We start from the raw sequence: 14,949 nt of genomic DNA on the forward strand, positions 1-14,949 counted from the left end.
TGAGATTCTTTTTTGCTATGTCTGACAAAATGAACAAGAAACCAAATACCAGTTTTCTAGATGCACTCATAAATGACTTCAGTTAAAATAACTAGAGTTACATTTTTTCAAATGCTCTTATTCATCTGGAAAATTCAGTGTTATATATAAATGTTATATATATATACACATACGTGTATATATATACTGTTTTAGGAGAAAACATTAGCATTTCAGCTTGATATTTTAAATGTCAATTATGCATATTTATTTGGAATAGTAAGATTTCCCATAAGTGAAACATGTTATAGTTACCTGTAAACATTCATTTTTCACCATTCTATTTACAATTTGAATTATGTAATGCTTGCATACCGCAACCAATTGTTATAGAAAAGTCACATAAACAATATAAATCTGATGCCCAATCCTTTACAAATACGAAATTTCTTTCACTGGGTTTTTCAAACTGTCAAGTATAAATAGGAAAAGGTCACCAATATTTAGGATGAGGCACTTTAACAATTACTCAAAAAGGTTAAGTATACAAAACTGTAAACCAAAACCTTGTGTATTAATCTTATCCTTAATTTCAGATGTGATTAATCTGAGATGGTCTAAGTAAGGAGTGTTAAAATACAGACATCATCACAGACCAGTTAACGTGCCCATATACAAATGAACTAAACCAATGACACTTGAGTTTCAGAAAGGGACTCTTTCAACACTAAAACTTCTGTAGAATTTTTTCATAAACAAGTATAAATATACTGCTCTCACAAAGGCAAATGGTATCTCTACCATATTCCTAGACAAGAACGCCCTCAAATGTTTACCTGAATCACAATTTTACAGTCTTATGTATTCTTTAAAAAGTTTTTAAAATACTCAAATTTTAAAATTAAATCTACTAATACTTTTTCAATTACAATTTTAAGATAAAAAAGGTAATGAATAGGTATTTTACCAGTCTTTTGTGAAAGACCTTTTAAACATTTCTATTTGGGCACCTCATTTTCAACCTTAAAACATGTTCTCTGTATATTTACACTGCACGTTTTGGTAGTTCAGATAATACATACTTGATTAAAGGTAATAATTTTTTTTTTTTTTTGAGATGGAGTTTTGCTCTTTGTTGCTCAGGCTGGGGCGCAATCTCGCAATCTCAGCTCACTGCAACCTCTGCTTCCTGGGTTCAGCTGATTCTCCTGTCTCAGCCTCCCAAGTAGGCGGGATTACAGGCACCCGCCACTATGCCTGGCTAATTTTTGTATTTTTAGTAAAGACGAGGTTTCACCATGTTGGCCAGGCTGGTCTCGAACTCCTGACCTCAGGTGATTCGCCCGCCTCAGCCTCCCAAAGTACTGGGATTACAGGCATGAGCCACTGCGCCTGGCCAATTCCTACTGTTTTCTGAATTCCCTGTGCTGTATTTTTTCCCCAACTATCTGATTTCCACATTCTTCTATTAGTTTAAAAAAATTAAAAAAAAGGGCTGACTCAAATTTTAAAGTTTACCAGAAGAGATTAAAATCTTGGTATATACCAAGCAAGAATTTGTGGACCCACTAGCTAAGTTTTAGGTAAGAGTAGCGAAATCTCATTAAACCTGTTTATTTCTTCTAATTTATAATTTGAGTCATTTCTATAGCTCAGATATCCAAATGTCCTTTAACAGAAATGCAAGTTAGTGCTGATTTAACATGGTTAGCTGTTTCAAGTTCACTTATCAAAATCACTTGCTATGAATGTGTGCACATGTACTCCTTAATTCCCTAAACCAGTTTCTCCTTTTCTAAAGAAACTGGCTTTCAATCAATATACTACCAGACATTTAACTCTCCTCTAAAATCAGAAGTTGACCAATTTTCAAATACATGGAAAGAGAAAATACTGATTTAGAATGACAAAAATTAAGCTTGGCAAAAGTAGTGACTTTTATTTACAATTGCATGTGTCAAGATTACAATGGAAACACTAGTGATACCATCTGAACAAAAGCAATGATTTATTGGTAATGGCAATGAATGAAACATTGACAGTCTCTGGCGAGAATCAAGCAATTATCCAGGAGCTGTAGATCTGATTGCAATATGGTTGTCCAGTGTCTTTTGCACCTTAGTGGCTTTCTCCTTTTTTGCCAACTACCTAGAAAGACAAAAATAAATTTATATGTACATCCTATTGATTTTAAATATGCGTTATTAAAAAAAAACTAATATAGTACTCAGTTTAAAACCTTGGTATTAATTTTTATCCTTGGATTTTTTCTGGCATGCAATGTATTTTCACTGTTGAAGCAAACTGTGACCTCTCCTCCCACCCCAGCCACAGGTATTACACATAAAACACATGCGGGCTATTTTTGGTTTCACACAGTTTTTTTTTTTTTTTTTTAAGTATAGCAATTTTTTAAAAACAAGGTTGAAAGTTTAAAGAAGTTAATTTTAAAAATGATGCTATATGAGTAAAACATATTTGACATACTATTTTTAGATAGTTAGAAATCAAATGTTGATCACAAAAGAATCTGGAATTAGAAGGGTATGCTGAACTCATGTCTTCATGCCCAACATAGCAAATTTCCAGACTTCCCCCCTCAAAACATTGACATGCAATGAAAACAGATTAAAAGTGACTAATTTTTTCTGGTTTAAGAAAAAAACCCTGGTGTATGAGTACTACTAAAAATGAAACGAATAAACCTTGTTTCTGTCAATGATTAGAAAAATCCTCTACTGGAGGGTTATAAAAAACATTCTGGTTGCTATATATGTGGCAGCATAAAAATGTGAAGAATAAAAATTTGTTTTCCACCAACAAATCTAGAAAACAAATTCGGTGCAGGAGAGTTAGAAAATTATGTTCTAATTGAGAAATTTACCTAAAACTTAAAGTTTATCATTAGATAATGTATTCTTAGAGCAAAAATGCCTCTAAAGAAACCCACTTGCAAAATACTGAATGTGTATTTGCGTAGAAAGATTTCTGTGTACATTTATAAATGTAATTTTTGTATTTTAAATTGATTCTATTCTAAATGGCAGTATCTATACCAGCAAAACACATAAAGGTCATCAGTACATGTCTGGTCTAAAATATAACATAGCTGGGTCAACATCATTTATGAGAGACCTGAAAGCTTTCCACTGAAATCCCAATCACACAATCCTAGAAATGTTTTTCCCACCCTGAGAAAAATCACTTCTAGTACCTTAAAAGAACTCCCCTTTGGTCCAAAGACACCATGTTAGAAAGCTCACAAGCTAGCAAGATGATAAAAAGGCAGTTTCATACAAGAGAATGTGGATAAGAGTAAGAAATTCCGGTTTTAAGAGCCACTAGAAGGGGAAGTGGCATTATCTCTATCACAAGTAAATTTTGTGCTGATAAACACTGAGAGCATTATTCATCATTATATTACTTGGGAAACACAAAACACAAAGCTATTAGATTAAGCAAAAGAAAACAAAAACAAATAATATTAAAAATTAAACTTCTAGCAGATGTGATACAGAAGACACAAATCTGCATACTGTTTCACAGGCTGATAACTCTCAACTTGCCAATGTGTATTTTCTGTAAAAAAGAAGAAATTCAACATTCCAACATGGATTGTCATCCCAAACGTAAAGCTCTTTTATTCATTCTTAAGTCTTTATATTACACCTCAGACAAACCAAAATCTACGTACATAAAAATTAGGTGTAAAAAATATTTATTCAAATATTTTTTATTTATATTTATTCAGAGAGTCCATTGATCTTCTATATTAATATGTTAACCCAGCCTAATATTCAGTCCATAAGTCCTTCAACTGGTTTTGAGCTCACTTGGGCAAAAGCGGAGGACACGCCCCAAGCAATCATCAAAAGGACTTTGGGGCTAACGTTCCAACGAGGAAAAGAAAACTAACACCCCTCAACTGAAACGCAATCAACATATTAAACTAGCACAAATATAAAAGAACTTGATGCAACTGCTATATTTGATTTCCAAAAGAATTCTATAGTTCCTAGGAAATAAAATTTAAAAGTTTAGAATGGATTAAAACATTATTCAACAACTAGTTAAATCTAAAACCACTTATAACAATTTAAGTTTATTGTGATTTTACCTCTCAAAATGTAGTACAAAATTAAATATAAAACGGTAGAAAGTAAAAAAAGTAAAAAGGCTAGTGAGCAACACGGTATGGTAATAAAATTAAAGCACCTAGTTGCAAGCCCAAAACGAAAGCCAAAACAAAAGGCCAATTGAGAAACACAACTAGGATGAGATCTGAAGAAAGAGATGGTTGAGGAAACCTAGGTAACAAGGCTGATCCAGATGATAGAAGCTGTAGAAATCTTGCACCAACAATGGCGAGAACATGGGAAGGGTGAGAGCAGACAGGTGCTAGATGAGCAGAGAAGCAAGGAGGGGAGTAGAGTAAGACAAGGTCAATCTTTATATTACTTCATTTTAAAATATCTTCTGTTTTTAGTTCATTTGAGTTGGATTAAAAAAGCTGAAAAATAAACAGACAGAAATGTTACAAAAACAGCTGATACGGTGAATGGCCAGTTTAGAAAAGTCTATTTTTATTATAGTGATAAAAATATTTTCACATGCACCTCATTTCCTAAGAAGCAGAAGCCCCTATAATTTTCTCATTTTTTATTTTTATAAAATTTTAATTAAAAATTCTGTATTAAAATAAAGCAATCCATATAAACAGCGTATTTTAGCAAAAACATCTACTTCCAATTAAGATGGCAATGGCAAGTTTTTCATGCTGCAATACAAAAAATCTATTGACAACAACAAACAGCCAAAGTATAGATTATAATGTGTGCATGATGCCTATAAGAACCAAAAACAGACAAGTAGAAGGGGTATCTAGTCTGCCAAACCTTAAAAGTCTAACCTTAAAACCTGTAATAGCATGAAAGGTTGTCTAAGATTTCTATCAGCATTGGAGATTCAACAGCATTACCTTAGCTTCTGTCATCTTAGTGACATAAGGAAGTCAGTGACATACTGAAAACTGAAATTATCCAGAAACAGCTCACATAAGATAAAAATACAAACTAAAAATGCTAAACATTCGATCTACTTTATCATTCATTAAGCCATTTTATTTAGCACCCTTCACTACACAGTGGTCATCATAATTTTCCTCCCTGTGCCTATAAAACATATGCCAAATCTATTTTGAAATTTTCAATTCTAGGCCGGGCACAGTGGCTCACGCCTGTAATTTCAGCACTTTGGGAGGCCAAGGTGGGCAGATCACAAGGTCAGGAGATCGAGACCATCCTGGCTAACACGGTGAAACCCTGTCTCTACTAAAAATACAAAAAAGTTAGCTGGGTCTGGTGGCAGGTGCCTGTAGTCCCAGCTGCTCTGGAGGCTGAGGCAGGAGAATGTCGTGAACCTGGGAGGCAGAGCTTGCAGTGAGCCCAGATCGCGCCACTGCACTCCAGCCTGGGCGACACAGCAAGACTCCGTCTCAAAAAAAAAATAAATTTTCAATTCTAATTACTATGTATATACTAATTCAGACTGACCAAACGAGTAAAAGAAAAAGACGTGCCATATGTGACTTGTCCTTGAATGAATCCTCCACCTTCCTAAGTTCATGTCCAGGTCCCTACTTCTCCATTCTATCAAGGGTGCCCATAGCTGTCTGTTGAACTGTACAAATTCTACTCTCAAAACTTAGTTGAAGGCCCTCTTTCTTTACAAAGTATTCTCAGATTTTCCCAGTCATTGTAGGAGGAAAAGGAAAAGTCACTTAGCTGGTAACATCTGAGAATACTCTGTGGACAAAGAGACCCTTGAACTAAGCTTTGATTAATTTTGATTAACTTCCCCTATGTTTGTCCACCATCTATAAGAACATAGACTTGCTGTAGACCAGAGATCATGACTGAACAGTAGTCCCTCCTTATCCGAGCTTTCACCTTCTGCAGTTTCAACTGCCTATGGTGCAGTACAATAAAATATTTTGAGACAGTGAGAGAAGAGCAAGCATGGGAGAGACCATATCCATGTTAACTTTTAACCACAGTATATTGTTGTAATTGCTCTATTTTATTATTAGTTGTTGTTGTTAATCTTTTTTTTTTTTTTTGATATGGGGTTTTGCTCTGTCACCCAGGCTGGAGTAGAGTGGCATGATCCTAGCTCGCTGCAGCCTTGAACTCCAGGGTTCAAGTGATCTTCCCACCTGAGCCTCCCAAGTAGCTGGAACTACAGGTGTGCCCACCACCTTGCCTGGGTAATTGTGTGTGTGTGTATATTCTTACAGAGATGGAGTCTTACTATGTTTATCAGGCTGGTCCTGAACTCCTGGGCTCAAATGATCTTCCCACTTCGGCCTCCCAAGTAGCTGGGACTATAGGTGCGTGCCCACCGCCTTGCATGGGTAATTTTTTTTTTTTTTTTTAAATAGAGATGGAGTCTTCCTATGTTTGCCAGCCTTGGCCTCCCGAAGTGATGGGATTACAGGCGTGAGCCACCATGCCCTGGCTTTGTTGTTAATCTCTTACTGTGCCTAATTTATACATTAAACATTATCAGTGGTATGTATATATGTACAGATGCTCTTCCACTTCCGATAGGGTAATATATCCCGACTACCCATTGTAAAGACCAGGCGCAGTGACTGATGCCTCTAATCCCAGTACTTTGGGAGACCGAGACAGGTGGTAAGGTCAGGAGTTGGAGACCAGCCTGACCAACATGGTGAAACCCCATCTCTACTAAAATTACAAAAATTAGCCAGGTGTGGTGGCAGGCACCTGTAATCCTAGCTACTCCGGAGGCTGAGGCAGGAGAATCACCTGAATCCGGGAGGCGGAGGTTGCAGTGAGCTGAGACCACACCACTGCACTACAGCCTGGGTGACAAGAATGAAACTCCATCTCAAAAAAATAAAAATAAGTAAACCCATTGTAAGTTGAAAATACTGTAAGTCAAAAACGCAAAACTGCCCCACACTTAAGAGAATGGTTTCTACTGAGTGCATATCAATTTTGCAGTACTGTAAACTTGAACCATCATAAGTTGGGAACCGTCTGTACAGAAAACACACAGTAGGGTTTGTTAATGTCTGTGGTTCCAGGCATCCACTGGGGGGTCTAAGAACGTATTCCTCCCCACCGCCCCCCCAATGGGTAAGGAGAGACTACTGTACTAGCATCGTACCATGAGGACAAAACATACCATACCACACATCTATTATTTCCTTCAACCAGAACCAAACTCAATTATAATTTTTAATAAGCAACTCTGTACAAGGACTAAGCTGGCCAGTTTCAGTCACATGTAAACCCTCTTTTTTTTTTTTTTTTTAACTACATTGAAGTTGTTGCTTTGTAAAATATAAAAACAATGAAATACTAGCTCACTTTTAAAGAATAACCCTAAAAGACAATGAGTGACTACAGTACAAATGTCATTCAGAAATATTACAAGAAAATGTAATATTAATATACATAAGAAAATCACTTATCAATTAAAATTTATTAAACATTAAAAGCAAGGGGCTAAGAAGCCCAGAACACCAACAAGGGAGTAGATTATGGTATTCAAATTATTCTTGTAGCAGTTCTCAAAGTGTGATCTCCAAGACCCTCTCAAGGAGTCTGGGAGGTCAACACTATTTTCATAATGCTAAATCGTTTTTTTGCCTTTTAGACTCTCATGCTCTTCACAAGTATCCAGGGGAGTTTTCCAGGGGCTATATGATGTGTGACAGGAAAGCTGACTGAATGCAGAAGCAGATATGAGAAGGAAAGGATGCTTTTAGGCTCGTAAACAGAGAAGCCTGGGTAACATAGTGAGACCCTGTCCCCACACACAAATAAAACATTAGCTGAGTGTGGTGGTGCTCGCCTGTAGTCCCAGCTACTCACGAGGCTGAGGCTGGAGGATCATTTGAGCCCAGGAGTTTGAGGTTGCAGTAAGCCATAACTGTGCTTCTGCACTGCAGCATGGGTGACAGAACAAAACTCTGTCTCAAAAAAAACCAAAAAAACAAAAAAACAAAAAAAAACCCATGAAATTCTAAATTAATACTCTTCTTCTTACCAAATTGGTTTTTTAGAAAATATGCTTATTTTTTATTTAAAAATATTTGTTAACATGTGTTCATTATTTACAAGTATTTTTTATATTTCCCAGTTTTAACTTCTAAATGGCAAATATCAGATAAATATAGCCCACATAAACAAAAGTTCTTTTTGGTCTTCAATAGTATTAATATAAAGAGGTCTCAAGTCCAAAAAGCTTGAGAACTGCTACCGTATAAAAAAAAATTAAATGAATGGCTGTTATAAAACAAGCACAGATACTCTCAAGCAAAAAAAGTCTAACACCTTTGCTATCCTAAAGACAGCCCCCAGAAAGGTAGTCTGACAGTCAGAAAAGAGAAAACACTAGGCTAGAGGGGATGTAAGGGGGAAGTTAAACACGAAGTGGAGGCAGATAGTTAGATGAGTAATTATTCATGCAAATTAGAGAAACTTTAACCGAATGGCTAGCTGGTAAGAAGATGAACAAGATAGGATGGTGGTTATTTACAGAAAAAAATGAAAATCAAATAGCATAAACTGAGGTGAGAAACAGGAAACTAGAGCCAAATAAATGACATGAGAAAACAGTAAGATTTATAGTAATAGATCTTATAAAAAACTAAGCTAAGAACAAACCACACAAGGCACACGTAAAGCCAAGTCCAATGATATCTAATTCAAAAAGGCAAAGCAGGCAGCCAAGACGTCTTTGTTGCTCACGCATTTTCCCAATAAAACATATTTCATATCGTAAAAATGTAGATGCTTAATCTCTGCTTCCTCTGATACATAATACATATGTGAAACATCCAGACATGACAGCTCTAAGTACATAATTATTCCTGCGGTCCCCAAAACGTTATCACGCTATGAGACAGGAAAACAGTAACTGGAAAACAACCAGTTAAAATACCTATTGTCCAGGTTTGCAATTTGGTAAAAACAGCATACAATTTTGTAAGATCATCCTCTGTTATGCAATCTAATACATTTTTCTACAAGTGAAATAAAGTCAGATCTGTAGATGCCACCAAAAAGAGTAAGAGTGTTCAAGATGTTCTCCATCTTCAATTCCACAACAGGGGTCTCTTGGGAGCCTCTTCATCTAGGAATTGCCAGGCCTAAGGAAACTCTTCCTCAAGTTCTAGACTGCCTGCCAGATGCAATCATCAGAGACAGTGGGATGCCTATGTATTCTGTGCTGCCACATTTAAACTGAATATATAGCAACTAACGCTCTGTACTGATACAGCTCTCAGTAGCACTTTGATGATCTGTGGTTGTATATTTAAGAGTGACCTTAGGGAACTGTTGCCCATTAGAAGTTGTTCCAGTGACGTACAAAAGGAATTAATCTGGATTAACAAAGGTCCCACGTACCCTATTAATTCTTTACAAACCTTGTAATTGTGTCTTTTCAAAAGAAAATTATATGCACACACATAAAGATATATAAAAGTACTTCAGAAAACCTGCCTGTTTATCATTATTTCATGAAATGTGCTATTTCAGCATACAAACATGGTTTGGAAAGTTAACATGTCAGTATATTAAAACTCAGTCTATTATTTTTTAAATAAAATTATTCAAGTAATTTAAAACTTCATCAAAAATAATCACCAGAATCTTAGTATCAACTAAGTTCTTTAATTCTCACAATTGCTTTCAAATAATTTTACTTTCATTTTTCCATTATTACTAACCACTTTCTATAACCCAACTATTATTTTTACCCTTATGTTGATGTCATTCATTAAAAGACTCTTTATCAGTCACGACATCATTTTTTATTAATGATTACTTTGCTGGATATCTAAAAATATAGTTAGGAGAACTTTCTATCCTAGTTCAGCCTTGTAAAATTTTATGACATGATGTGATTTTGAATTATTTGGTTAAAAGAAAGTATGACAGTTGAGATACATGAAATTATTCCATTAAAATTATATTTTTACTATCCCTAAGTATTGTTTAAGCAAACTTACTCGTTTGAAGTCATTCATATTTGTTGCCTGGACTGGAGTACCAATAAAAGTAAAATACGAAATTCGTGTTGTTTCCTCTTCACCTTGATTCGATTGAACAAATATCTACCAAAAAAGTTTACATTTTTAATTACAATCCTTCTTCACAAACATGCTTTAAGTTTAATCAATTTCCTTAAATTACTAATAAAAATATTCTCCATTCTTTGTAAAAATTAATCTAGGCTGGGTGTGGTGGCTCATGCCTGTAATCCCAGCATTTTGGGAGGCTGAGGCGGACGGATCACCTGAGGTCAGGAGTTCGAGAATAGCCTGGCCACCATGGCAAAACCCCATTTCTACTAAAAATACACACAACAAAATAACCGGGCATGGTGACTGGCACCTGTAATCCCAGCTACTCGGGAAGGTGGGGCAGCAGAATCACTTGAGGTGGAGGTTGCGGTGAGCCGAGATCATGCCACTGCACTGCAGTCTGGGCAACAAGAGCAAAACTCTGGCTTAAAAAAAAAATTAATCTAAATTATATAATACTAAGACTAGTACTCCTATAGGACTATTAATCATAAGGCTGTTTGCCCTGCTATTCTTTCTCCAGAGATGTCATGGCAAGACACCAATATATACAAGTTCGTGATAATTTGGTGTGATAGTATGGCGGAGTCATAATTAAATACTTTTTTTTCCTTTTCTTTTTTTTTTGAGATGGAGTCTCACTCTGTTGCCCAGGCTGGAATGCAATGGCACGATCTCGACTCAATGCAACCTCTACCTCCCAGGTTCAAACAATTCTCCAGCCTCAGCCTCCCGAGTAGCCAACCACCACGCCCGGCAAATCATTTTTTTTTTTTTAAGAGACGGAGTCTTGCTCTGTTGCCCAGGCTGGGGTGCAGTGGCACCGTCTCGGCTCGCTGCAACCTCTGCCTCTCAGGTTCAAGCAAGTCTCCTGCCTCAGCTTCCTGAGGAGCTGGGACTACAGGCACACGCCGCCACGCCAGGTTTTTTGTTTTTTTTTTTTTTTTTTTTTTTTTTTGTATTTTAGTAGAGACGGGGTTTCACCGTGTTGCCCAGGGTGGTCTTGAACTTCTGAGCTCAGGCAATCTGCCTGCCTCAGCCTCCCAAAGTGCTGGGATTACAGGCGTTAGCCACCGCGCCCAGCAATTAAATTATTTACAGAGAATGTTGAAAGGGTATTAAGATTTAACAATTACAATGGGACAGACTAACATTGGAAATTTTATTAAAATTATAGTTTTTCACTGAGAATAAAACTGAAGTTATATTCTTTCCGATATTCCTGTATCCATTCTATTTCCTAGAACATTAAAAGAAAAAATAGTATTGGGAATCAGCTTCTAAAATAATACTATGCGCCTCACATTTTTTTTTAAGCTTGACTCTATATTTAAAAACTCCCCTCAGCACATTAAAAACTAAAAGCTTTACTCATTGATCCTTTGTCATACATTGGATTTTTAAAATTTGCTCCATGTCTAAAAACACAATATTCTAGGTGCTGTCTACTTTAAAATATGGCACCTATCTCTTTTATGAGACAAGGTCTCATTGTTACCTAGGCTGGTCTTGAACTCTTCAGTGCAAGTGATGCCCCTGCCTCAGCATCCCAAGAAGCTGGGACTACCAGCGTACCACCATGCCCAATTAAAAATTGCCTCTCGTGATTGAAACAACATACTTCTTTCATTCTGAGATGCCACTCATTGGTCAGTTTTCATTGTTTTCAAAGGCAGCCATGTATTATTTCAAGAAAATATTTGATAATGAGTATACTAAGTTTAATATAACCATTTTCTTTGATTTCATTTGAATAGGATATTTCTAATACTTAAAACTCAACTTGATTATAATTCTTTTTTTTTTTTTGGTCGCCCAGGCTGGAGTGTAACAACACAACTGCGGCTCACTGAAGCCTCAATCTCCCAGGCTCAAGTGATCCTCCAGAGTAGCTGGGACTACAGGCGCACCACCATGCCCAGCTACTTTTTGTATTTTTTTGTAGAGATCGGGTTTCACTATGTTGCCCAGGCTGGTCTCAAAATCATGGGCTCAAGCAATCTGCCCATCTTAGCCTCTCAAAATGCTGGGATTACAGGAGTGAGCCACTACATCCAGCCAATTATAATTCTTCATACTACTACTACGTATATTTTGTGAAACTCTCAAAAACATTCTTAAATGAACACATACTTTAGCATTCTTCTAATTTACAAAAATAGAATTATTCCATCACAACAAACAAATTGTAACAGTTTGGCATGGCATTCTCAGTGGCTCTGTGCTGGTTCCTACTTTCTTTTTCTAAATATTCTACTATTCTTTTCTCACTGTCCTACCCATTCCTCTAAATGACTGTAGGTGAGAAGCGTGAGCTGGGTTTCAATGCTAAATTTTTTAAAAGCAATTAATAACTGCTAAAAAGTAGGTGATTCTTATGAGTGGCACTTTAATAATGACATCTAATATACATCACTTAAAATCATCTCAAGCACTAGTTAATCTTCACAAAGGCTGGGTGTAGTGGCTGAAGCCTATAAATCCAGCACTTTGGGAGGCCGAGGTGGGAGGACTGCTTGAGCCCAGGAGTTTGAGACCAGCCTGGGCCACACAGGGAGACTTCAACTCTACAAAAATAAAAAATTAGCTGGGTGTGGTGGCACGTGCCTGCGGTTGCAACTGCTTGGGAGGCTGAGGGAGGATCACCTGAGCCCAGCAGGTCAGGGCTATACTGAACCAAGGTCGTGCCACTGTACTCCAGCCTGGGCAACAAAGCAAGAACCTGCCTCAAAGGAAGAAAAAATTCAGATATACTTTAGGTCATCTTATAAAATGTAATATTATCTTTTTAAAAAGTCATTTTTAAGGCAGGTGCAGTGGTGCATGCCTGTAATCCCAGCATCTCAGGAGGCTGAGGTGGGAAGATTATTTAAGCCCAAGAGTTCAAGTCAGCCTGGGCAACACAGCGAGACTCCATCTCAAAAAAATACATAAAAAGTCATTTTTACTAAGATCATGACCACTACACTTTCAATAAAAGTAAACAGGATTTTACAAACGCATCACTACTTATTACCAGGTATAAAGAATAAAGCACAAATATCTTCAGTTTTAGTATCAAGTTATAGAATAAACTTCTAGCAAAAGTTACCATATACATATAAAATAACTGACAAAAACCCACAAATATTCAAAAATCAATCTGTCCTTCCTCTTTAGGGCACATAAATTAAAAGAAGAAAATTTATTCTATTATACATTTTACTCATTTCAAATTGAGTGGATAAATACCACTTTAAAGAATCACTTAGACTCACCTAGGATACTGAAAATAGTGTTGTTACTCACAAACCTATTAAATACATATGGATGAAATACTACTTACAGTTACACTGTTAACATTCTGAAACTTAACATAACGAAGTGGAACAATGCCATCTTCTTTAATATCATCCTCTGTCAGTTCCAGAGCTTGAGTTGGTTCACTTCGTTCTGCCTCTTCAAAATCCATAGATCGGGGTAGGTTGATAAAAATTTTTACATATTTAGGGCCTTGACCTATAAAATGGTAGAATAAAATGAAATGTTTAAAAACCTCAAATATACTATACTCCCTTTACCACAACACTCACACTACACACAGACACACACAAATCAATATACATATACTTCAAATAACTCCATTATTAGAACTTGTACAAAAGTCTGAGTATTCAGGCAGCCAATCCTTTATTTTCCAATACACGTTTACTGTTCCTTCTCGGCCTAGCTAACACTGTGGTAAATATTAGGAATATAAGATTAAAACAAACACATACACACAGAGCAAGTCCCTGCCCCCAACTACAAAAGACAAGCTATGATAAACAAAATACCACAGGAGAGGAGGTACAAGGAAGGTGACAACAGATTCTGACAATATATGCAGGTTAACAAAAAGCTTCATAAAATAGCATTTGAACTAGATCTTATAGTTGCCAATAGTTGGTACATTTAGTTATTTAGGAGGAGAGCCTTATCAGTGACAACATTTAGCCAAAAGAAAATTAATAAAAATTGCCAAATTTCACTTTAGGGATTAGATTAGGATGTGCTAAGAGGTAAAGTCCCACGTATAGAATGCCTTAATCCCTTTAACTTCAAGGAACAATTTAACACTCATATTTTGTGGCTGAAGACGGAAAAGTAAGACTCATTTCTGCAGCATTTGCTTATAGAAATACTTCGTAATTTCAGAGTAAAAGTACAATTTTATTAATAAAAAATTATTAACATAAAAATTTAACACAACAAATAAGAAAATGCTATCTTCTAAATAAGGCCTTGGCTATTTCTTCCAATCAATCAAAAAAATATCGAACCCTAGTCTCCATTCCCCTATTACCCCTCAGAAAAAGCTTAACAGAAAAAGAAAAAATGGGGGGGTAAAAAAGGAAAATTCTTTATTTTAGAAGAGAAATCCTAAGTCTGCGCAATCATATTTACATGCATCGATATAAAAAAGATGATACTATTAATAGGGCACAAACAGGAATATCTGGAGCCTCAGTTTTCTCACTTAAAACAAAAGGGGTTTGAAATAAATCTTTCAGTTTTGGTTCTAAAATATGGCTGCTCAGAATCTACAGTTTTAGAACAGTTGGAAAAACGCATTTAGCACTTCTCAGATTAAAAGGAAACAAATGTTAAAATAAAAAAGTATAAAAATAACTAAGTTATCTTTCTTTCACACTTTTAGTACCTAATAATCTCACATTATTTACCCATTCATTTATATCTTACTTTGTTCCAAAACAAGCCAGGCACAGTGCTCACACCTGTAATCTTAGCACTCTGTGAGGCCGAGGTGGGTGGATCACCTGAGGTCAGGAGTTCAAGAACAGCCTGGCCAACAGTGGTGAAATCCT

At 36.1% G+C, this 14,949-nt stretch overlaps 1 protein-coding gene across 3 annotated transcripts in view; it reads right to left on the reverse strand.

The window, feature by feature from the left end:
• Positions 1–223: 223 nt before the first annotated feature.
• The window catches only part of TXNL1 (thioredoxin like 1), a 38,755-nt gene continuing 24,029 nt past the window's right edge, over positions 224–14,949 (reverse strand). The window contains exons 6-9 of one of the 3 annotated variants that reach the window (XM_031658851.1): positions 13,428–13,600; positions 10,028–10,132; positions 3,516–3,558; positions 224–2,127 (exon numbers count right to left, since the gene is read on the reverse strand). In XM_031658851.1, the coding sequence (XP_031514711.1) occupies positions 3,520–3,558; positions 10,028–10,132; positions 13,428–13,600 (317 nt within the window). In that variant the 3' untranslated portion in view covers positions 224–2,127; positions 3,516–3,519. Of the gene's footprint in view, positions 2,128–3,515; positions 3,559–3,680; positions 4,490–10,027; positions 10,133–13,427; positions 13,601–14,949 lie in introns of those variants that run through there. The other 2 variants (XM_031658852.1, XM_031658853.1) reach the window with 2 other exon arrangements.

This window comes from Papio anubis, chromosome 19 (genome assembly GCF_008728515.1).
Source record: "Papio anubis isolate 15944 chromosome 19, Panubis1.0, whole genome shotgun sequence".
NCBI lineage: Eukaryota > Metazoa > Chordata > Mammalia > Primates > Cercopithecidae > Papio > Papio anubis.